This window comes from Lethenteron reissneri, chromosome 12 (assembly GCF_015708825.2).
Source record: "Lethenteron reissneri isolate LAM-NWPU_2019-01 chromosome 12, ASM1570882v1, whole genome shotgun sequence".
In the NCBI taxonomy this organism is placed as follows: Eukaryota; Metazoa; Chordata; class Hyperoartia; order Petromyzontiformes; family Petromyzontidae; genus Lethenteron; species Lethenteron reissneri.
Window position 1 is genome coordinate 4,723,370 of NC_083790.1, and position 23,125 is coordinate 4,746,494.

The 23,125-nt window shown below is 46.8% G+C and overlaps 1 protein-coding gene across 1 annotated transcript in view; it reads left to right on the forward strand.

The window, feature by feature from the left end:
* EXD3 (exonuclease 3'-5' domain containing 3) overlaps window positions 1-22,876 on the forward strand; it is a 95,062-nt gene extending 72,186 nt beyond the window's left edge. The window contains 3 exon segments of the mRNA XM_061550260.1: window positions 20,010-20,220; window positions 22,104-22,111; window positions 22,113-22,876. Coding sequence (XP_061406244.1) covers window positions 20,010-20,220; window positions 22,104-22,111; window positions 22,113-22,448 — 555 coding nt within the window. The 3' untranslated portion in view covers window positions 22,449-22,876.
* The last annotated feature ends 249 nt before the right edge of the window (window positions 22,877-23,125 follow it).

Here is a 23,125-nt window from a genome sequence, read left to right on the forward strand (position 1 = left end):
TCATTGGAAACTTGCAGCCATTACGCACGACGCGTATTTTCACGGTTAGAATTGGTAGGATGTTAAACTTATCGATATATACCTTTTTTTTGCTGATTCATAGGGGCGTATAAAGTATTTTCTTCTTGCGTTTGCTATTACGGGTCAATATCCAAATCAACCGACTTATCCATTGCCGATTCATCGAGTACAATCAATCTTCTCGCCCCACCTGCCAGCGGGGGCCGTAAGGGGCAGTCCTCAACATTGACATGCGAAGCAGTGACTTGCAGAGAAAGAGTGGTCGTTGCTTGCGACGCCTTGTTTTATCGTTGAGCTCAAATCCGGCCGGGTTGGGTTTGCCGGTCGTAAGCCTTGACCTTGGCTCAGGAGGGCTCTCAGCCGGGTTGCTGAAATTGGAACCCGGCCAAATGTTTTGCATGTCAGGGAGATGCCAGGCTCAAGGGGATGGCTGGGAGTGTGGCGGGAGTTTTGGGTGCTGGAGAGGGTGGGAGTGGTGATTAGTAGCCATGTAACAATTTCACCTCCTACGCTTATCGCGATTCAGGATAGTGGTTGGATTCAAGAATCGATTGTTGTTTTGTTGTTATCGTCATTATCATCTTTGCAGTTCCATTCGTGCTGCTTCTCGTGCAGTCTGCCTTGTCTGTGCTTTAGCCTGGTAAGCCTCAGGAGGGTCCTGCCAATTTAGTTTTGCTGTAGTGGGCGATGATTGCTATTCTGTCATGCAAATTTGGTAGTTTGTGGTAATGTGCGGTTAAGTTTGGAAAATATTTACACCGGCACAATGGCCTGCTCTTGCGGATGACGTCCCGGGATCTCTTTAACTTCCTCTGTGAAACAGTTAATTTTTGTTTAAAGTTCATACACCAACTGTAATTACTAGGGTGGCTACTGGATTTTATTTTACGGTTAACACACCAACAGTAGTAACCAGTTTAACACACAGGCTTTTGCGACAAACATTATCCATAATAAACATAAAACATTTTAACGACGCATTTATATTTCCGCAATGTAACCCCAAAAAGCATTTATTATGGAGTAATAACCAGGGCGGCCACTAGATTCGAACCGCAAACCTTGGCAACGAGCATCGAACGCTCTGCTGAGCCGGCTCGCACTTGGATGAGTAACCACCATGCACAGTCGCGTATGATCTTACAGACATTGTAAGCAATAATTTCTCGTGCTCATGATTCGATGCATGTTTTGCGAGCGTCCGAATCGGTGTAAATGCGATGACTCGATTCATCGCCGCACGCTTCGTGATCAAGGTCCCCCAGCAGCACTTGAATGTTGTGTTCCACGAACGTGTTTTGCTACTCTGTGTCTGCAATGTTCCGATTTGTTTGCTGTGTCGTTCTGTTTTTCACCACGGTCCCTCCGCCAGGTCATTCTTACAAAACGGCTTATGGCTTGATTTTTTTCATATGACATCAAATCAAAATTCAAATCGCACAAGACCTGTTTCTGCCATAACATGCTATTATCAGCACCACCACCACCATTATCATCATCATCCCAAGCAGAGTATTGCATTGCACCAGGCCACCAAGATCCTCCTCAACTGAATATACAGCCTGACAGGCAACCAATCCCTGCGATGCCTCCTCGGTGTCACAAAATGGCATAAAGGTTGCGCCCCTGCCCCCTTCACCCCTCCGCACAAACTGCTTAATGGCGTTGGCTGCCTGGAATGCACACTCAAGACTTAATCCACTCAAGCATGTATGTCAGTGTACGCATGTATGCACGTCGGTAAGCCTGTGCGCGTGTGTTTCTGTGTGTCTGTACGATTGGTCGACTCGGCCTGAAATGAGTACCTGGTGAAGTGTGTAAACATCGCCACTGGGGAGACAAAGGCGGCCGGGCGTAGTGCTGGCCACCCACCCCTTTGTGTGCCGTGCCGGTCTTTATGGGTGCACGCTAACAGCACTTGCCCCAACAGTCTGTTAAAGCTATACAAGGGATCTTTGTTTTTTTTTGTGTGTGTGTGTCCGATAGGGGGGAGTGGCAGTGCAATGGTTAGCGTGCTGTGTTACGAACCTGGTGAACCAAGTTGGATTCCCGTTCATGCCCAACACCAGTGACGATTATCTGAATGGGTCCTGGGCCTCCTCTAGATCGACTGAACCTTAAAAGCGTACCTGGTGAGGTGTGAACATCGCCATTGGGGAAACAAAGGTGGCCGGGCGTGGTGCTGGCCACCCCACCCGATCGTGTGCCGTGACGGCCTTCACAGGTGCTCGCTAACATCACTTACCCGAAGCCTGTTAAGTCTATACTAGGAATCATTGTATACGATAGTGGAGAGCGGTGGCGCTGTGATGCAAACCCGGCGACCCGAGTTTGAATGCCGCTGATGGCCAACATCGATGACAAATATCTGAACTGGTCCTGGACCTCCCCTAGTTCGACTCGGCCGCAAATTAGTACCTGGGACAGTGCGAAAACATCAGCGCTGGGGAGATGTGGCCACACCATCCGCTTGTTGTGTGACATGCCGGCCTTTATAAATGCTCGCCAGCAGTACTTACCCTCAGTATATGTTGGCGATACGGGGGGGGGGGGGGTGTTGGGGGGCAGTTGGGGCTTGTCTTTTCATTCTCACGCACTTGTTTTCTCCTTTGGCTATCGTTCTATCACAGTCTCATCCATCAGCTTTCATAACTCCGAGTGATGTGGCCTCCTCACGCCCTCTCCGCTCGCTTTTGTTCTCTCGATCCATGTGTTCCTCTTTACGTTGCTCAGTGTGATTCCACGCACGCACCTCGCCATGCGTCTTTTGTGCACTTTTCATCTTTGTCCCATTTCCTTTGCCGGTGCCCGTGTTTCTGATCCATATATCGTAGTGGGTAATATGGTGTCATATGCGTATTGGGTAGCCTACAAAACTTCCAGACTGTATTAAGTCTTGATTCCATTAAAATGTCAATCTTATTGTTCCCGAATTTTAGGGGACCGATAATATATATATATATATTTTTGGTATTTTCTAGCTATAAGCATAGACTGGGCTAAACCTTTACCAAACGTCCGCTTTTTTCCCTTTGAGAACATTATAATCTAACTCGCTCACTTAGCAATATCTATATGTATTATATGTGTAAATGAATTGCTTTATATAAAATCTGTACATGATCCCGAACTCAACCGCTTTGATCCTCACGTGAATTTATAAATCCGAGAACATGACACGCAAGCCTCGGTCATTTTGTATTCCGCTTTACCTCCACTTCAACTCAAGGCCCCCTCTTGCCTCTTCAACACAATATCTGTTGTGGCCTTAGTGCCAATTGCATTTCTTTTCTCACGACTCTGCTCCACCCGGCTCCCCACTCTAATCCAACCCCCACCGCATTTTGTTTCAAATCAAACTCCCATCAGTCTCCATCCATCTCCACGTAATGGGAGGTCACCCCTTATCTGCTGCTGCTGCTCCCCCGGTATCTGTAGGCCCAGACTGCGGTGTGCCAGTGTCGATACGGCTGATTTCTACACTTCCGTTTGCTCAACTCTTAACGAATTCAGCAAATGGGTTGGAGTATTTATTTTATTAATTTTCCGTTTCTTAGTTTCATGACTATCTAGATTGAAAACTCATTTCTTGAGAACTGCTGTTTTGTGTTTAGTTTGTTGTCCTTCCCTCGCACCGCCGATTTAGCACGGTTGGCTACGTACGGTGCGAAAGAAGTTCAACATACATACGTGCATGAATATATTTGTCATGCTTTAAAGTGGCAGATCTTTGCTGAAATGCACTTAATAAAGATAATTATTGTTATTATGTCTGTATTTCCATTTTCCTCTATGCTAATGACCTATTCTCTCTCATACAATCTAATTTCCCAGGCCCCCACCTACACCTCCAGCCTACATTCGTGACAAACGCAGACGGTCTATCTGCCAAGTATTCTTGACTGGCATGCCGTCAAGGTATTTCTGTTACATCTATGTAGTGTCTGCTTTGAATGCGAATTATAAGTAGGACGATTAATCGTTTTGTCGATTAATATTCATTCTTAAGCTCCCGCTGTGCACATCGAGTAGCGTGTTTGAGAATCGATGGTTTTCATTCGTCGAATGTAAAATTAATGGGTATGTCGTCCTTGATCGGGGCTACTATTAATCACAATGTAAAACAAAACGTATAAATTCTCTAACCGCTATCCTAAATCACAATTCATCAAATCGACAGGGAGTGGGGGATGCATCATAACATTTATGATGTTGATGCAATTATAATGATTAAGAATCGTTTAGGGACCTTTATCAATCCACTGCTGGATGAAGGCCGACTGCGTCCAACACCCCGGGTCGGTTTGGATGCAGTTCGCCACTTAATGTTAGCCGTGGTCAGGAATCGAACTCGGTTCGCCAGTTCTTAAGGTGAGGTTCAAAGTGGGTGAATGTTGAGATTAGGACTCGATTATAATTCATCGGCATATCAGTGCAGTGATACGTGCCCGTTATACATGCTGTAGAAGGACGCCGTTAAGCGGTAAACAATGCGGCTTTTGGACAGCTAAGAAGAAAGTGTTTCTGTCAACGGGATCTTTTTAAAGACTTCTTTCCTGCTCATGTAAAAAAAAAATGCGCGTACTGTTTGTCTTCGGTGTTTGTTTTTGTGTCAACGAAACACATTCGTGCACGTGTGCACAGATGCACGTACTTGAAACGAGTGGCTTGTGCGTGTTCTTTTTTTAAAGTCGGAAACGGGGAGGGGAGCAATGACTAAATACAGAAATGAATTAAATAAGGATGTAAAAAAAAAAACTTCGTGACCCAGCGCTCGGCTACAAAACAGCAGTGCTCACCAATAATGAATCGCCGCGAATCTGGAGCGCTGTCAGGTCGCTCTCAATGTGTGCGTTTGCCATTGACGTCCCTTCCTTCTGCCATTGTGTTGGGTGTCTTGAAGCGCGGGGCCGCGTGCGACGCCGCAGATGGCTTTTACAGTGACTCTGGGAGCGTCCCCACAATGGAATTGCCGCGTGGCCCACTCTCCCCCTCCGCGCGCGTCGCCCGCAAACCTGTTATCAACTTGCCCGAGCGCCTGTGCGAAAAATTCCCCCGCGCAGGATATTGTCCTAAAGAACACGCCGTTCCCGCTGTTTTGAAGACGCAGGCATCCTCGATCAGCAGCTGGAAAACAACACACGTGTGTTTCGGCAAACCGCGTGCATCCCGTTTTTTTGTTGTTGTAAAGAGTTGTACTCCAAATGTGCCATCGGCGTAGTGTCATCAGACGAAAAATTTCCATTTAGAACTTCGCAGCGAGCTTGCTAGTGAGCGGTGCGTCATCATATATATTAGATTGAAAACTCATTTCTCTAGAACTGCTTTTTGTGTTTAGTTTGTTGTCTTTTCCCCCGCGCCTTTGATTAGCACAGTTCGCGACGCACGGTGCGAAAGAAGTTCTACATGAAGTCGTACATCACGTGTCGGAGAACTGCCACCAGATGATGTCACAGAAATATTTCGTTAGCCCTCTTTTTCACACTTGGGGAAAAGAACATTTTAATGCCCTGCAAAGATTTTTTTCATCGCATGTTAATAAGATGGGGGGGGGGTTGTTTTGTAGGGAGTCATCGGTGAATGGACTGAGACCATCTAATCTCTACATTTGAGAATTCCGTTTAACCACGACTGCCTAACACTCGTATTCGAACCCAAGATCTCAGGAATGCAAACTCATTGCTTTGACCCCTTAGCCACCCGGCCATCTCCTATTTATGATGGCGTTTTGAACACACAAAAAACCACCCCCACCCTACTTAACAACACCAACCAAACGGTTCTTGACAGCTTTAAAAAAAAAAAAAGATTTTCACAAGAAAGCTACAAGGCCCCTTGACTCAAAGAGAATTTATTTTTCGTGAAAGTATGGCCGCAATAAATGGTTGAATAAGCCGTGTAAAGGCGCGTTATCTGGCGACAGTCGAATGCGTGCTCTCTTGTCGTCGGCGAGGCAGACTTTACCAAGCGTGCAAAGCCGCCCATAGAGCGGCGCGATTTAAAATTCGGTGAAGCGACGCTTTATCTGAGCGGCCTTTTGAAGGCGGTTTTTTTGTTGTTGTTGTTGCGCGTGGGGTGAAGGGCTCGGCCCAGGATGGGAGGGCGGTAATGATGGTGTTCAGCAAAGCGGCAGGGGTGGCGTGGGGATGGCGTGGGGATAGTGAGGGCGGTTGGTTGGGGGTAGGGGTGTCGGTGCAGCCGTTCGCCTGCAAATGCGCACGGTCACACGGTAACGGCACAGGGTGAGCGGAGATAGCGGATCAGGGCACGGAGGTCCTGCCTTCCTTGTCTTCCACATAGCGCTTAATGCTCCACCCCCCACCACCACCTCCCACGTACCCAACCATTTCATGGAGCTCTTAACAACTTAGTCGATTCACAAAACGGCTCCCACAACACAGAGGCCCGCTTCATTCCACGGATTTATTTTTTCTCTTGTGGGTAAAATGAAAGAAGATGACCTGATAAGGATAAGGGCCTGTGTTGTTTTGAACTTCAAGGATGTCACATTTTATCTTTTCTAAAACGGCACTGGCGATATTGATAAGATTGTCTATAGGATATAACTGGTTAAAGTGTTGTAATTTGATGGTGAAATTACACTTAAACAGCACAGAAAAGCAAGGATTTTGTCCTCGACCTTCTGTCGGGATGCGTCCGTAACAGAGATAGTTTAGGGCATATTTTTTTTATTCAATTGAACTGCCTCCAGGATAGTCAAGAGTAAAGGAGTGACGACCTGCGGTAAAAATGTGCGCGTTCGACGCCGGCCACACAATTGTCGCTTTGTGACTCTGCACGCCATCGCGGGTGCATGCGGCACAACAAGGCCGGTTTGTGCAAAGCCTCGGGGCGCGCGCGAGATGCTGCGTACACGCCGCTTTGTGCGTACAGGTGGGATTCTCTCGTGAGCGTGATTCTCTCGCAACGTGCGCGTGACCGCGACGGTGGGTGGTGGCGTCTGCACGTTTCGTACGGCTCCCAGGCGTGCAAGTCCCCCCCGTGTTTCGCGTCTGTGGGCGCACACGCGCTTTTATGTGCCTGTGTACGCGTGCGCGTGCATTTCGGCGCAGAAGTTATCTGCATCTTTCCCATGGCCTCAATATGTCACAAGACGACCGTGTTAAATTTAGACGAGCGACATTCTCAGATTGAATATCGATGGACATAGCACTTTTTTCATCTCGAGAATAAACAGCATTTGTGCATTCGGACTTCTCTGTGGCAACGTTGTTGTCTGGGGAAAGAAATGCAAAACAACAAAACAATTAAATAGATATTCTTGGTTCTTTCCGTAAAATCACGTGACTTTACCGAAAGAACCAAGAATATGAATCCCTGCAGTCACGAAAGCTTTAAATCAAAAATGAAATAGATTAATTAAAAATGAAATAGGTAATTGGTGGATTCCCCATATCTCCATAAATATTAATTTTGTAGATTTATTTTTGTTTATCATTAGGTTAATGAACTAAATGTAACAACTGTGCTTTGTTCGAATGCACAGAATTGAATGTAGTTTGCCAACGTTCATTTTTGTATTTGCATATTATGTCAACAAACTGATTCATCTGTACTGTGTTCAACTAGCCATACTGCAGGTCAAAATAACTCTCTTTACGCTTCTTTGCTAGGAAACTCTCCCATTGTCTCTTTTTCCCAAATTATTCGAAACCTTGCTCAATTCCAAACACGTTAACTCTCTTATCTGTTATACCTCCACCGGCCCATTTCTTGCTTTGCCCCTTGATATTTTGAAGCTTTTGGCGTGTGTTCTGCAATGGTGATGATAAAAAAAACAAGCAAAGGCTCCCAGCTACAGACACAGCACAATTGTTGAGCCATGTTTTCGTGCGAATTCATTATAGCTGCATTTTGCGTGGGTGAAGAGAACTCGTTTTTTTTGTTCAATTCCCCCATGAGAACACTGTTTCCTCCGAAGCGGTGCTTATTCTCGTGGGAAACGGCACTGATCTCCGCTGCGAGCTATGGGCCCTCTCCGGCCACTTTAACCCCCTCCCCCACCTCTTTCCCCGCCGCCGCCGCCGCCACGGCCGCGTCCACAGCGTGATGATTATTCAGAACGCCGCAGCTCGCGCATGACAGTAAACAAGCGCCGTGCTCTACAAATCATCAGCGCGTTTGAGATGAGCACATGCTCCGCCGATGCTCTCTGAATTATAAGTGACCGTTTGCTTTGCCTGTAGAACACAACACGTTTCTACCTCCCGCCGCTCCTCTCGCGGGGGGGGGGGGGGCTGTGTTTATTTGTAAAGGTACACCCACCGGTGTGACTTTGTCCACAAAGGGGGGGGGGGGGGGTTGCAGGTTGGAGAGTAAATTGATAGTGCTGGAAATTGGAAGTTTTTAACAGTCCGGTGACCCACATTCTGTCCTGCTCCGGCTATTCGATTTCCAAAGGCCAACGTATCAAATGGCTTTCAGATTTTTCCCACGTAAACAGCGGCTAGACGGGGCACTTAACCGCACCCTAAAGCCCACACCCAACCGCTGGCCAACCCCTTTACCCGCACACCACCCCCACCACCACCACCACCTCCCACCGCCAACGTTCCCGCGCCTCCTCCACCCCCCTGCGAACGGCACTTATCCGAAGAGAAAATGTTTCTCGCACCCCTCCCCTTTAACAACCTGGTGAAAATCCTAGACGGCAGCCGTGCAGCAGGGAGCCAAGGTGTGTACCCAGGCACGGCCGCAAGGCAAACAATCCGTGCATGCCACCAGCGGCCGCCGCTGCCGCAGCCCGGTATGCCACTAGCACGGTTAGCATTCCCTTCCCAAGCGTTCGGTGAGGACCTGTGAAAGAGGCGAGGGTGGTGGCCATGAGAGCTTGGGGCGACACCTGGGGGGGGGGGGGGGGGTCGGGGAAGGAAAATAGAGCGTGTCGAGTGGAATCTCTAGCGGGCTTAAGAGGCGAGGCGCGTTCAGTGCCGTTGACGTTGATGAGCGGGCGCGCTTCGCCGGGTGCGGTGTCTTTCATGGGAAAAAATCCCGAACTATTATGTTTTTTTTAACAACACCTTTCAACATCTGTGTATTTGCATCGCCGTCAATTATGGTGGTGGACGGTGGTTTTAAATTTGTACGCGTACGGACCTTTGTCATTTGACCGTATTTCACGCCGGTTAGCGCGCGTTTGGGGAAGAATTTACGATTGGTGCAAATGATATGCTACAATTACATTAGAATGTCACGTGGAGGAGTGGTGCAAGGGTTAGACATGGGAGCATAAAACTATGGTACAATGGGTTTTTGCCGCATTTCCCACAACGTAGAACAGCCCTGGCAAAACCACCTTTGACATGCTGGCATCATGCATGGTGACCACGCATTCAATCGCTATCCAGGCTCTGCTAAGCTGCTGAGCTCATAACATCGGGCATATTCTGGGTGGTTTGTTCATGGGCAGTGGTTGAATGTCGTGGTTCTAATTGTAACGCATTCTAGGTCAGTTTGGTGGCAAATTAATGAGTTGATAGAAACAAACAGCATATATATTAGGGATGTGTTGTAGCCTCAAAGAAAAAAAATCAATACGAAAATCCAAGCAGTATACTTTTTTCTGCGAGAAAAAAATAGAAAATGCAAAGAGTTCATAACAAGAAAAACATATACCTGAAATTCTAAGTTTTTTTTTATCTCATTTATGCCTGGGGTCTTGAGCGAAAAAATGAAATCTGACGCACAACAAGTTGGCAATTTGTATCACAAAGCACGTAATCAGCTTGGGAAAGCTGTGCAAGCGCCCGATAGCAGTGTCCTGACGCAAACGCTCCGGCTGGAATGATTGGGGGGGGGCGGGGATGGGGAAGCGGGGCTTGGAGGCAGCGGCTGGGAGGACAGAAGAGAGGAGAAGGGGGATTTTTTGGAAGGCTCTGTTTACGTTGCTATTCTGGCGAGGCCTGGCCAATTGTTAGGGCCCCCTTCCCATGGGTCAGGCAAACGCAGTTCATAGTCGCTCCCTCTCTCCCCCCCCCCACTCGGGACTGCACAAAACAACTATGCAGAACCGCTGTTGTAACAACGAGTCCTATTTATTGATTTATTCATTTTATTGCACGTCCCCTTCTTGTTTGGTGGGGGTTTTTTTTTCCACACTCGCGAGTCGTGCGGTTGGTTGGACTCGCATGTACTGTGGCTTTGGAAAGCTGCCTCGGAGCAAGAGTGGTGAAGTGAGATATGCGGCGATGCCTCGCCATGTAACAGTAAATTGCCTTTGTCTAGCCCCCGCATGTTTATAGGCCATCTGCCAAGAGACGGCAGGGTTATATTTTACTCAAATATTTTAAAAAGACAACGTTGATAATCGGAATAACAAAAGTACGAGGGGGTAAGTTAGTAGGCGTGAGAAAGTGTTTTGCGATATTCCGTTGACCCTCCCGCTAAATTATTCATTCGGCCCATGGCACCCGCAATGCCACACGGACACGAGCGGGGGGGCATGAGAGAGACCCGAGTCCTCGAGCTTCACCGCCCCATTCCCACGCTCACTCGCTCGACACAAGAAGCGAGAGGAGAGAAAGGTGCAGAAGTCATCACCGCTCTTGCCGTGCCACGCCACCTGTTCCGGTTGTGGCGGTGCCGGTGGCCGGGGGGATAAGATGATGGAATCGCGGTTGCCATTCACACAGTTGTGTATATTTGCGTTTTGAGGTTGGGGGTTGCAGGCAAGGTTTTTTTTGTTAATGCTTTTTGCCACTGGCCCAACTCTGCGCTCTGCGGCCGGCAGTGTGGAAGTTTCGTGCGACCGGTGGCGCAAGCCCCCCCTGGGAACAGACGCTGGTGTTCCGTAATGGGGCTGCGTGTGTTGTGTGTATTTCACTGCGCGTGTGTATGTGTGTCGGACCACGCACACGTGGGGAGCAACGGGTTAGCACGCTTCGCTACAAATTCAGCGACACGAGTTCGATTCCCGCTCACACCCAACAACAGTGGCGATTATCTGAACTGATGCTGGGCCTTCCCAAGGTCGACTCGGCCTAAAATGAGTACCTGGTGTGATGTGTAAACATCGCCACTGGGGAGACAAAGGCGGCCGGCGTGGTGCCTGACACCCACCCCCCTCGTTTGCCGTGCCGGCATTCATAGCTCCTTTGCTAACAGCACTTGCCCCAACAGTCTGTTAAGACTATACGTGGGATAGCACAATCCACGGCAGCACCTGCAGCGCCTGCGCAAACTGCTAGTAGCTCGGTATGCGCCTAGCTTGGGTCTTTGGCCGATGTTGTCTCCCGTGACTAGCAGCTCGTGTGACCATTGTGTTGCTTGTGTAGTAGCCGTTGTGGTTGACGACGGAGACTTGTGGCTGCTCACCTTTTTGTTTACAGTTTTTTTTTGTGTGCGCACGAGACGAATATGCACGTATATATTTTGAACTTCTTTCGCACCGTACGTAGCTAATCGGGGAAGGACAACAAACTAAACACAAAAAAGCAGTTCTAAAGAAATGAGGTTTCAGTCTAGATGATTAAAAGTGCATAGCTGCAGTGGCTTCCTAATATCGGAAGGGAGAGCATTCCAGACGGCCGCAGAAGCACATCTGAAAGCATGCGATGCACTGACCGTCTTTGTTCGATGGCCAGCCATATAAGTTCACTTGCGTTGACAAAAAATCAACCTTTTGTGAGGCGCTCTGGTGGCTCGGAGGTCAGAGCACTGAGCTGCTACTGCTTCACTCCTGGGCGTGATTCTGGGCAGTCGCTTGTAATTAAACCGGGTTCTCAAGTGTAGCGATTCCAGGGTTTCCAATGACTGCATACAAAAAAAACCACATCAGATCATATCTTGTTTTTGCACTTAGTTGGCCCAAGTTCCAGCTCTGGGAATTAATTTTAAAAATGCAATGTTTTTAAAGTCATATGGCAATCTCATAGTGCGCACAGTGTATCGTAAAGTACAACTGTGTAAATAATAATTTGACCACATGAAGGATTTTTCACGAGCCCAGTGAAAAAATATTTACTGCGGCCAATTCTCTGAGATTCGTGGTGGCATTGCAAGGACCACGAGTTGTGTTGGAGAGGCCTTCATCCAGCAGTAGATGCGCCTGTGGCTGATGATGACAAATGTTTGAATGTAAATGTAAATATTGTCTTTTGCCAATAGTACCCAGCAGCTGTTTATGCCCAAAATCACCCTAAATCCGCTCAAGCTCATAAGATCTCGGAAACTAAGCAGAGTTAAGCCTTGTTAGTACTCGAATTGGTTGCCAACAGTGCTTGCCAGGTGCTGTAGGCATGGTACTCCGAGGAACGGTCAGGAGATGGCGGTACTGAGTGTCACCCCTCATATTCGTGGATTTTTCTATGGTTACTACTGTCTTCCTCCCAAATACTCAACAATAGTAATACACAAATTATAACGCTTTCTGTAAATAATGAGAAAAACTCATCAGACAGAACATTTGTGCAAGCCGGAAATAAATAACAAGAAGAATTAGGCGAAAGCCTCTACGTGTTAAACTGAATAATACGAATAATTATAATAAATACGCAAAAGATGATTTCTCGACAGCAGCAGGCACGACTGTAACCATGGCGTCTGTCCTCCCATTATTCCTCGCATGCCACGTGACATAACCACGAACTGCGTGGACAATGCACACAGCCTCATTACCGGCATTGTCCAAACACCTCACAATGGCAGGGAGAGACCCTGCCGTGAACAGAGCCTTGAGACTCTGCTAGGCTTTCCTTGGTGAGTAATTGGCATAATCGGCATAGTTGCAGCATAGTTTTATACACGGATTTGCTAAGAGGCCATTGAGACTAGAAACCCATTTACAAGGGCCCAGAGCCGTTCTTGTTTTGGCCAGTGCACCCCTTGCCACGGTTGTTGTTTGTTGGGGAAAGCGTTCGTGCAGTGGCTTCAGGGTGACTCAGCCCCTCGTGTTGCTGCACCCAGCCCCCCTCTGTCGTTCTGCCCAGTCAGACTTTGGGTCTGCAGCTTGTGAGAACCTGGCCCAGGGCCAAATATCACCTCCAACCATCTTACCCGCATTCTACGCGCGGCGGAGCGAGTTGTAAACACACCGACTGTTTTTCTTGTTCGAATTTTTTTTTATTTTCCTAGCAAATTTTTCGCGCCAAAATTTTGTCGGAACAATTTTAGCGATTGGTGGTGGTGGTCATCCTTATCATCAGCCCCTGTACAAACAATCTACTGCTGGGTGAATGCCTGCCCAAGCTGCCTCCATCTCTCACGGTGCCTCGATGTAGCGATCCACGGAGTGCCTGCCAACGAGCTGATTTTCTTTATCCTGTCTCCGTGATGTTTGTCCTCGGGGCGCATTTATACCCTGGGCTGCCACTCCGATGCTCGTCTTGACCCCCCGGCCATCGTAGTGGACGACATGTGTGAAATACTGGACACCTGTGAAAAAGAGCTCCATAACTCATCGGATTCCTCCAGAATAAATAGATATTCTGATTCTTAAATAGTCTGATACCTTCGAAAGATGTCTCCTGCCCAGACTCAAAAGGAAAGATGTTTTATAATATAAATTAGCCGGTATGAAATACGAATTAATATTTTACTTTTCCCTCCAGCAATTTAAAGAGTTGCTACTTCTATTGAACGTGCTTTCATCTGATGAAAAGCATCTTCATTGTAAATGTAATAGTAACAATTTTGAATTCAACACCCAATCCTGCATTGCGAATGTAAAAGTGTTTATTGTATACTGTGTTCTTCAGGCTGGATAGAAGCCTCTTATGATGTATTATATTATACTGTATACTATGTCACATATCCAAACCATGTCTCAATATCTATGTTGCTACGTGGATTTTCTTCCCAGTATGAGTAAGCAAGCTGATTATAAGTAAACATGTTTACAACTTACCCCATTCCCCCAATGCAGGCATATCCCGATTGAGTTATCGGTGTAAGGTAATGAGACAAATTCAGATATATTTCATGGCAGTGAATCCCTTCGTGTTAGAGAATGACCTGCGGCAGTGGATGTCACGGAACTACCTCGGAAATCCCTTCCAAGTGACCTCTGGTCTCCAAAGTAGGGAGCATAACTTTCCCACTCGCTCTGCCACTGACAGCAATGTTCATCACGTGACGGTCAAAGTTACACTTTGAATTCTCAGGCCTGGAATTTAGCCAATTGAAGTGCAGAATCAAGCTTAATGTCACGCCTTTTCGCGCAGTTATTGGTGACTGGGCTTGAGATCATCAACTCGTGATAAGAAGCCAGTTTACAAAAAAACACAATACAAAAAAACAACTCCTGGTTTACAGGCAGTCGCTCAGAATCATAGCCAGGATCTCATCGGTGCCAGCTCAGTGTTTTGACCCCCGAGCCACCCGGGCATGGTATTTAGTTTTAGCCCTCAATAAACGATTCATTCTTCCTCTCCTCAATCTACGCTTAATAGCTCCGCGTTTTTTTCTTTTCTTTTGGTGTTAAACTTACGATTAGCAAAGCTTTCATTTACTTAAACTTTTTTTTGTTACACCTACTGCAAGTGTCAGTTTCCCATCCACTCCACCCCCCCCCCCCCATAACATATGTGGAGATGCTCACACCTTGGAAGGCGCGCGCTGTGACATTACGCAGCGTCTTGCCTCGCACCCCCGTTCCCTGGGGATAGCTGGCACTGTGCCCTTTTCCCCTTCCCGTTCAAAACCCCAGCTGTCATCGCGCGTGATGAATCACTTAGGATGTGCGTCCGTAGGGGCCTGCCTGCCACGGAGCTGAACACCGCAAGACCAGGCCTCGCATAATGATGCTTGATTGTGTCCGTCCGTGCATGTTGCACGCTGCATCAGCGCTGCTGGTGAACTTCCACGTGTGCGTTTTCCTATTAGGAATATAAAAAAATATTTTAAAAAATACGAATGTTTCATTTCAAATACGGGAGATTACAGCCATTCTCAATCCAACAAGGAATGAATGCCTCCCTATGCCATGTTGGTCAAGGGGTTTTATTTTTTCCCTATTCTTCACCACACAGTTCTGTGTGCGTGAAGGGGCGTAGAGGCAGGACTGGTTCAGATATAACTTTTCCACCGATGTTTGCGGGTTCACAGAGCAGTGCTCGCTGATCACTGTAGTGTATTTTTTACGTCATAAGGGAGCCCTAATAGAAAAAATGTTGACAAATAGCACGTCTTAGATGTGTAACTTTCCTCTTCTTGTATAGTGCCAATGTCATATCTTGATTTGTTTACCATTATTATACCTATTAATATATAAATAAACACATGTACATTTTTTGTTATTAACAGTAGTCAGACATAGCAGTGCTTACAGTAAATAGGAGCCCACCCAAGCCCCAGGTGTTTTGCGCTGCATAGGAGAACTCAAAATAAGCTCGACTACAATAGTGTTGGGTTTCACCGGCGGTGCCAGGGTTCTTCTGCGTGCCTCCTGCAGATCGAGGAGGGGGGGTCCCGTCCGAACCTGGATGCAGCTGTCGCACGCGCAACATTTTCAGATGAATGGTTGACGCGTGGAGAAGCGCCGCGGTGCTACGTGTGGACTTTCTGTCACGTGTCGTCAGCCGTCGTTTTTGTCGTCGGGCTTTTGACCCCGCTGCTGCACGATGATCATTCTGCGCAAACGCCCAACGAGCAATGATGCTCCCCGCGGTTTTGAAGCTGGCACGGTCGCACGCGTTGCCAAACTGGGCCTTCACCTAATACGTAGATTAATCGATTGAAATCAATGCTTATTTACGTGCGCATACATGTCAATCTACTGCTGGATGAGGGCCTCCCCACGCCGTGCAGGTCATGAGGGCTGTTTGGCCGAAACTTCGCTACGCTGATCGGTGCGGGTTGGTGATGAATAATTTATATTTTGTACGAATTATATTCTACTATCACATTAGCATATCATGTGGAGGACTGGTGCGAGGGTGAGTGCTCTGTGCGATGAACCCAGCGACATTAGTTTCATTCCTGTCCACGGCTAACGTTGGTGGTGACTTATATCTGAACCAGTCTTGGGCTCCTTTAGCAATTTGCACCAACCAGCGCGGTGAAGTATGGTCAAACAACACCTGATGGCAGATACGGCTTGGGGAGGTTTTCATCCAGCCGGCAGTGGATTGACATTGTACTTTATGATTGTTAAGTTATTATTGTTCGCGGTGGAACAATTCACCCCATATCCCAGCGATTCATGGAATTTTTACGATTCAAGAATCTATATATTTTTGACAAAGCTGTGAATAGGGAGCCATTCTCTAGGAGTCGTATGACCTAGGGTTGTAAAAATGCATGTTATATAAGAAATTATGGAGCAAACAAAACTGTCTTAACAAGAAATAAAAAGTGAAAGAAGAATATAAATGAGATAGTAAAAATGAAACTGCAAATTACTCCACTCAAATAGTGGCAATTAATTGAATTGCCAGGAAAGGGTGACCCATTTCTTGCTTTTTGCAAATCGACTATTAATGTTATGCATTCCAAGCCAAGAGTGCAATCACGCCATTTAGCAGCAGAAATTTGACACTTTACAAACGCAATTCAACATCTCATGGTGGCTTGTTCACAGTATTAAACCTTTTCTCTTTGATTATTTTAATCTTAAATACCCCTACAGTTTCATAGGGGATTGTCATACAGAGAGACGAAGTGTGTTAAACGAGAGGTAAATATGATACCACCCATTTAGTCCTAAAGCAGTGCGATTGTAGCTTGCGGAATAGTCGCAAAAACGAAAACTTGTTTTACGTGATGAGTTTAGATGGTGTCCTGACCTCGACCAACACAGACGGAAACAATAAAATGATAAGTGACCACCCAGGACTGATTGCTGTTTTAGTGTGACCTACCACATGACCCACGCCTATTGGGAAGTTCACATTTTGTTTAATTTGTTTAGCAAATTGATTTAAAAGCACGGGAGAGCTTGTACGTCGAGACTTGTCCACAGTGGTAAGTGTGCCTTGGCCTGAGAGTATGAACCCTTGGTTTGACAATCGCAGAAAAAACACCGCAGGGCACGCAGCTGCATCAACACCCTGACACCATCTCCAGCACTTTCTGCATGCAGTGGTCACATTGCTACGTGCCATTCATGTATAGCTCCTCCGAACTGCAGCGTTAAGGAAATAAACCGTGGCTATTTGATGATTCGTGGAAGTAGAGGTGCAATGGTTTTTGAATCTGCAATCGGGGTACTCGTTTTGACATTGTTGTGAATTTAATGTCTGCAGCTGTCACGTAAATCCACTACAACATATACGAACTGAGAGGTCTAGATTCTTACCCACGTGAATCGATGCATGTGTCAATAAAAAAAAAAATTTCACTCAACAGTTATAATCTATGCATTGTTACGCTTCTGCTTAGGAGTGTTTGTGAGCTAATTTTGCTTTGGAAAATAGGTGGCACACGAAGTGGAGGTGGGAGGGGCTGTGGGGGGTCAGTGAAAGTGTACTCGAATTGTGAATGTTGTGGGTTTACTCTCCAACACACTGGTGCTGCTGTACTAGTAACAAATCGGCACGTTTGGTTTACATGACGAACCTCACTAATTGGCTGTCGGGTGGTGGCAGGTTTAACGAAACATTTATATTTACGCGATCTAAACCAAAAACCTCTTATGGAGTAGAACAACACTGCTGTATGAATCTAGTGACCCGAGTTCGATTCCTAGCAAATTACTATTATCAGCCATGAGTAATATCTGTGCTAGTTTTTCAGCCTGTCCCCCCCCTCAATCCTTTCACCAACTCGGTGTAGTTGGGTCAAACAACCTCCCACGTGACTGACGTTGTGTGGGGAGGGCCTGAACTGTCAAAGGGCCGTAAATTGTTATCACGAATACAACTTCATGAAAATTAAAGGGCAGTGGTTTGTTGCCTCCAACAGTAGGTCAACAAAAGGGGGCTGGAAATAATGATTTGAATGGGTGGCGTACAAATTAGCAAAGTGTGTGTTGGTGGGGAGGGTTCATTTAATTTACATGCTCAATTTCACTGTGATATACCGCGCAACACAATGGGCTGCTCATGTGAAGAATGTCGTGGGATCGCCAAGATGCGTAAGTAAACGGGACATCCGGCAGCCTCAGAAGGTTGGCGATCATGCTCGCTAGCCCCGAGCCTGCCTCGCTGCTACGTCCGCCCTGCGAGTTGTTTGTGCAGTTTTTTTTGCAGGAGGCTGTGGGTGGGTGGGTGGGGAGCGGTAGTGTGGCGGTTAGCACGCTGCTCTACGAACCCGGCGAACTGAGTTCGATTCCCACTCACGGCCAACACCAGTGACGATTATCTGAACCTGTCCCGGGCCTCCCCTAGGTCGACTCAGCCTCAAATGAGTACCCGGTGCGGTGTGTAAACATCGCCACTGGGGAGACAAAGGCGATCGGGCTTGGTGCTGGCCACCCACCCCCTCGTGTACCGTTCTGGCCTTCATAGTTGCTCGCTAACAGCACTTGCCCCTACAGTCTGTTAAGGCTATGCAGGGGATCTTTGTCTTTGTGTGGGTGGTTGGGGAGCGGTAGTGTGGCGGTGAGCGCGCTGCTCTACGAACCCGGCGAACTGAGTTCGATTCCCGCTCACGGCTAACATCAGTGTTGATTATCCGAACCGGTCCCGGGCCTCCCCCCTAGGTTGACTCGGCCTCAAACGTGTTGTGTGTAAACATCGTTGTTCGGGAGACAAAGGTGGCCGGGCGTTGTGTTGGCCACCCACCCCCTCGTGTGCCGTGCCGGCCTTCATAGGTGCTCGCTAACAGCACTTGCCCTAACAGTCTGTTAAGGCTATATGGGGGGTCGTTGTCTTTGTGTGCGTGTGTGTGGATGCATGTGTGTTCTTTTCAACCGGACTCTCCCCAGCCTCCGGTTGCCCAGAGTAAACAAGCTATTAAACGTTTCTTTCTACCTGTGATGTATTTTATGTGCCCCCTCCTGTCAGGATAATGGTGCAGATGCCCAGTTATCCGTCTGTTTTATTGGAGTTTCTGCGCATATTAGGTGTGCATCCCAGGGGGGGGGGGGGAGGGGGTCTTCCCATTAATGCAGCAGTCTCACGCTTCACATTGCTTCATGTTGAAGTGTACATGTACATATGTACAGCCAGCTCTTTTGTCAATCCACTGCTGGACGAGGGCCTGCTCATGCTGTGCAGGTTGTGGGGGGATTCTTTGATACCTCGCCACGCTGGTAAGTGTGGATTGGTTCAAGCACAGAGCATAGAAGTGGGGGTATGGAAGTACAGTACAGCTATGAATTTCGCTGCACTATATTAGTTCGTGGTAAAATGTGATTTTCAACAACCAGATGAGAGCCCATGGAGGCAACACATCTCTTTTGTTGCAATGAAGAACTGTGTGAGTGCATGCACACACCACACACATTCACGCAGTGCAGTACAATACCTGCAATTTGTATGTTTTAACAAAGAAATACTGGCCTTAGTAGGTCCTCACGAACAACACGCAGCACAGCAGTTTACAAGGCCAACAGGAGGATCGAGTTTTGCCTTTTAATGTTTTTCAACTAAGGTTGAAAGCGTTTACGCCAGGGGTTAGCAACCTGCGGCTCCAGCGCCGCATGTGGCTCTTTAAGGACCTGCTTCGGGACTTTATTTATTAATGACCACCACCGTCTCGTATTCACATTGCATTGCGGCTCTTGAAATATTGAGGTTCTTTTTACCGACTTCGAACATAAATTGCTCCTCTTGTAATTTTGGTTTATGCAATGGCTCCATCCGTCCGATTGTTCGTAACGAGGAGGGGAACTTTAACTCCCTTAATGATGGTTGCTTTTAGGGACTTACGTTTCTTGCATACTGGCCAAATTGTTCAAACTATTGCCAAAATCGTGGAGAATCATATCAGAGCATATCGGACTTTTTTCAAATAAGCAAACATTTAAACGTTGACAGCTACAGTACTGATAACTCGTGTTGGAAAGCGTTACATAATCCATGCTGTACGTGTGACTTTTTCCAACTTTTTTTTTATCATTGTCGTTTTTTTACGGGATTGGAACACAGGTCTGCAACGGCAACCGCTACATGAAGATTTCGGGAGCAGACATGGCCAAGGCGGCTGTGACGAGGAGGGAGCTGCTGCGAGCAACGACAGGACTGGTCGATCCCGAGCCGGGCTACGGCGGCGTACTCGGAGACGACCTCGCGGACGAGGCCCAGGGCTGCATCGAGCCCGGTGGTGTACGTTGGTCACCGGCGGTGGCTCCAACCCAAGGTGAAGCGTGGAACCCTGGCTCGCGTGTGTCGACGCTGTCAAAATAATTTCACAACATTTCAAGATCAGAAAGGTGGAGAATGAGCGCCGAAAACTTTGGCAAGCGTTTCGAGGTTACACTGCCCTCGGTGTTGTCAGATTTTAGTTGAAGGTTTGGCAGCTTCTTTGCTCGCGCAACGCCAATGGTACTGCAGGCAGATGTGGTGACTCTTAAAGTGCACGCACGCCTCCTCTGTACTTCTCACAGATGTGCAGAGGTAATTGTGTATAGAAACATAACTACGGTGGGGAGCATTGACACAACAGTTAGCATACTGCGCTGTGAACCCAGCGACTTAGTTTGATTCCCGGCATTGGCTACTATTAGTCGTGAGCGATATCTAAACTGGTCCTGTCCCCACCTCCCACCCTTCAGCATCCCACAATTACCAGTGTGGTGATGTACAACTAAACAACCCCTATAACTGCCATGGAAAAGGAATTCCTTCATACAGCAGTGGATTAACAAAATGTTGTACATTTTTGTTACTTTTCGATTTAAAGCTTTCGTGACTGCAGGGATTCATCTTCTTGGTTCTTTCGGTAAAGTCACGTAGAAGGGAAATAATAAAGCATTTTTATTATTTTATTATTTTCCTTCTACGTGACTTTACCGAAAGAACCAAGAAGATTTTTGTTACTGTCTAGGGGATGGGCGGAGCATTACAATCTAAGCAATTATGAGTAAGGAATTGTCTCCTTGAAGCTGTACTCCATGTTAGTGACCTAACTGAAGTAAGTGCCTCATCGTCTAATGTATCACATTTTACTGCAGGGAGTAGCCCAGGACCGGTCCATATATCACCCCCTACCAATGTTACCCATGAGTCAGAAATCAAACTTACGTTGCACAGATGCGTCGCGCAGGGCGCTAACCACTGCAATACCGTTTCATGTCACATTACCTTTATTACTGCCCCCCCCCCCGCCGAGTCGTGATTCCATAATTCATAAGCAAGTCGATAACTTCCTTTTGCCACTTTTTCATGAATTGCTTTTCTTTAATTCTCAAAAACGAAAAATGTCACCATTTGCTTTGCAAGATTTTTCCCATCGCCTCCCGTAGTGGATTTGGGCCTGAACGCCTGGGACACGCTGCCACAAACAGCAGCCTTAACAGAGACGTCTCTCGACTTTTGCCGCGTCAATATTTGTTCACCTGAGTTGCCAAAAAGCCACACGGCAAACACGCCGGGAGGAGGTGCCCCAACAGACACTCGGCTTCAAACGAGAGCCCTGTTTGGTCCTCCGGTCGGGCTGAGAGCTTGGGCCACAGCGTTCTCTCATGGGCGCAAAATCGTAGCACAGCTCAAGGCTTGCCTTGTTTCGCCGTAGACTTGACAGATGTCCACATTGGCCCCAGTCGTTTACTGACATGAGGGCGCGAACATCCACAGGTCTGATGTTGAGTGTGTTTAGCGGATGTCAATAAAAGTTAGCCGTGTTTGTCAAGAGCCTCTTGCTTGTTGAGTATGGTGGGAATTGGACTTGGGTTAACAATTTTCGTGACTGTGCTTGTATTGTTACATATCCATCAGTTTTTTTTCTGGATTTGAATTTTCTAAAAAAATTTCAAGAATAAAACTTAACATGTTTGACTTTCTCTTACTGCAAAACTTTAAAAAAAATTGTTATTTTTACAGAATAAAAGATACCTTGTATATAAAATAAATACTTCCATCAGACTTTTGGAATTACATTGAGGATTTTAATTCAAATGTTGTATTAACCTTCAGACATTTAGAAAAGTTTGGAAATTACCCAAAGCTAAGTTCAGTGTCATGCTATTTATTATGCTTATGATGCCCCCGCCTGTACCGTGTTTGTCTACTTTACATCTGCAGATTTTGCAGGGTAAAAGCTGGCAAGAAGGTGTGGTGGCACTCCCCGGGCCGGAGAAGACGATGTCAAGGGCGAGCGAGAGTTGGTCTTCGCGGACACCACGATACTACCCGGCCTGCTTCGTGGAGAATCAAGAACTTGATGCAAACACGGCATCATTCGCAAACGGAACCGCGCTCCTGGCCGAGGCAATTCCCCAAGGTGTCTTGGAAACTGTGCAGCTCTTTTACTGCTGCGTAGCTTGCGGGAAGGTGTTCTGGGAGGGGTCGCACTTTTCTCGCATCCTCTCGCAGTTTGCCGATGTGCTGTCCACGGAAGGCGACACCTCCACGTTTTACGAGTCGTAGAATTAGCCGAAAGGTGGGTGTTGCAACAAAAATAATTACGCTTAAAATTGTTCGATTGCGTTCAACGGTTGAAGAAATCTTTCTTGGTGTTACGTTAGTTTTAAAGTCTTAAAACTTACAAATTTTAAGGTCGTCTTATTTGTCTATTAAAAATTAAAGAATTCTTTCTAATTTTTTAAAATTGTTTAATATGAAACCAAAGTTTTGTGGGATGGTTTTAAGCATGGTTTAATCTTTATTAACAGTCGGATGTTTTGGTTTTGAGTGTAAAAGTTTTCCATAAGACTTAAGCAGCCAATGTACATCTGCATTTGCTTAAAGCTGTTACTCTAGGTTTATGGCAAACATCACAACACGATTTACATTGTTTTGTGATAAGAATCTGGTGGTGAAAATAAACGCTTTGGTGCTTTCATTTTGTTCCAGAATTCTGTCCACTGACACTGGTTGTGATGAGGTCAAATGTCTTTATCTCGACATAGCATATGCTCAGCAGATAAAGCTGAATCCACAAATGCTTTCTTGCCTGCGTTTTGCAGCACACTGATGTTTCAGTATCAGAGTTGCAAAAATTGCTAACTTTGGTTGAATTTCCATTGTGCTGTTTCGGGTCAAAAGGTGCATGCCCTGAGTTTAGTATTTCTGAAATGAAGGCTTATGCTAAACTGCAACGGTGT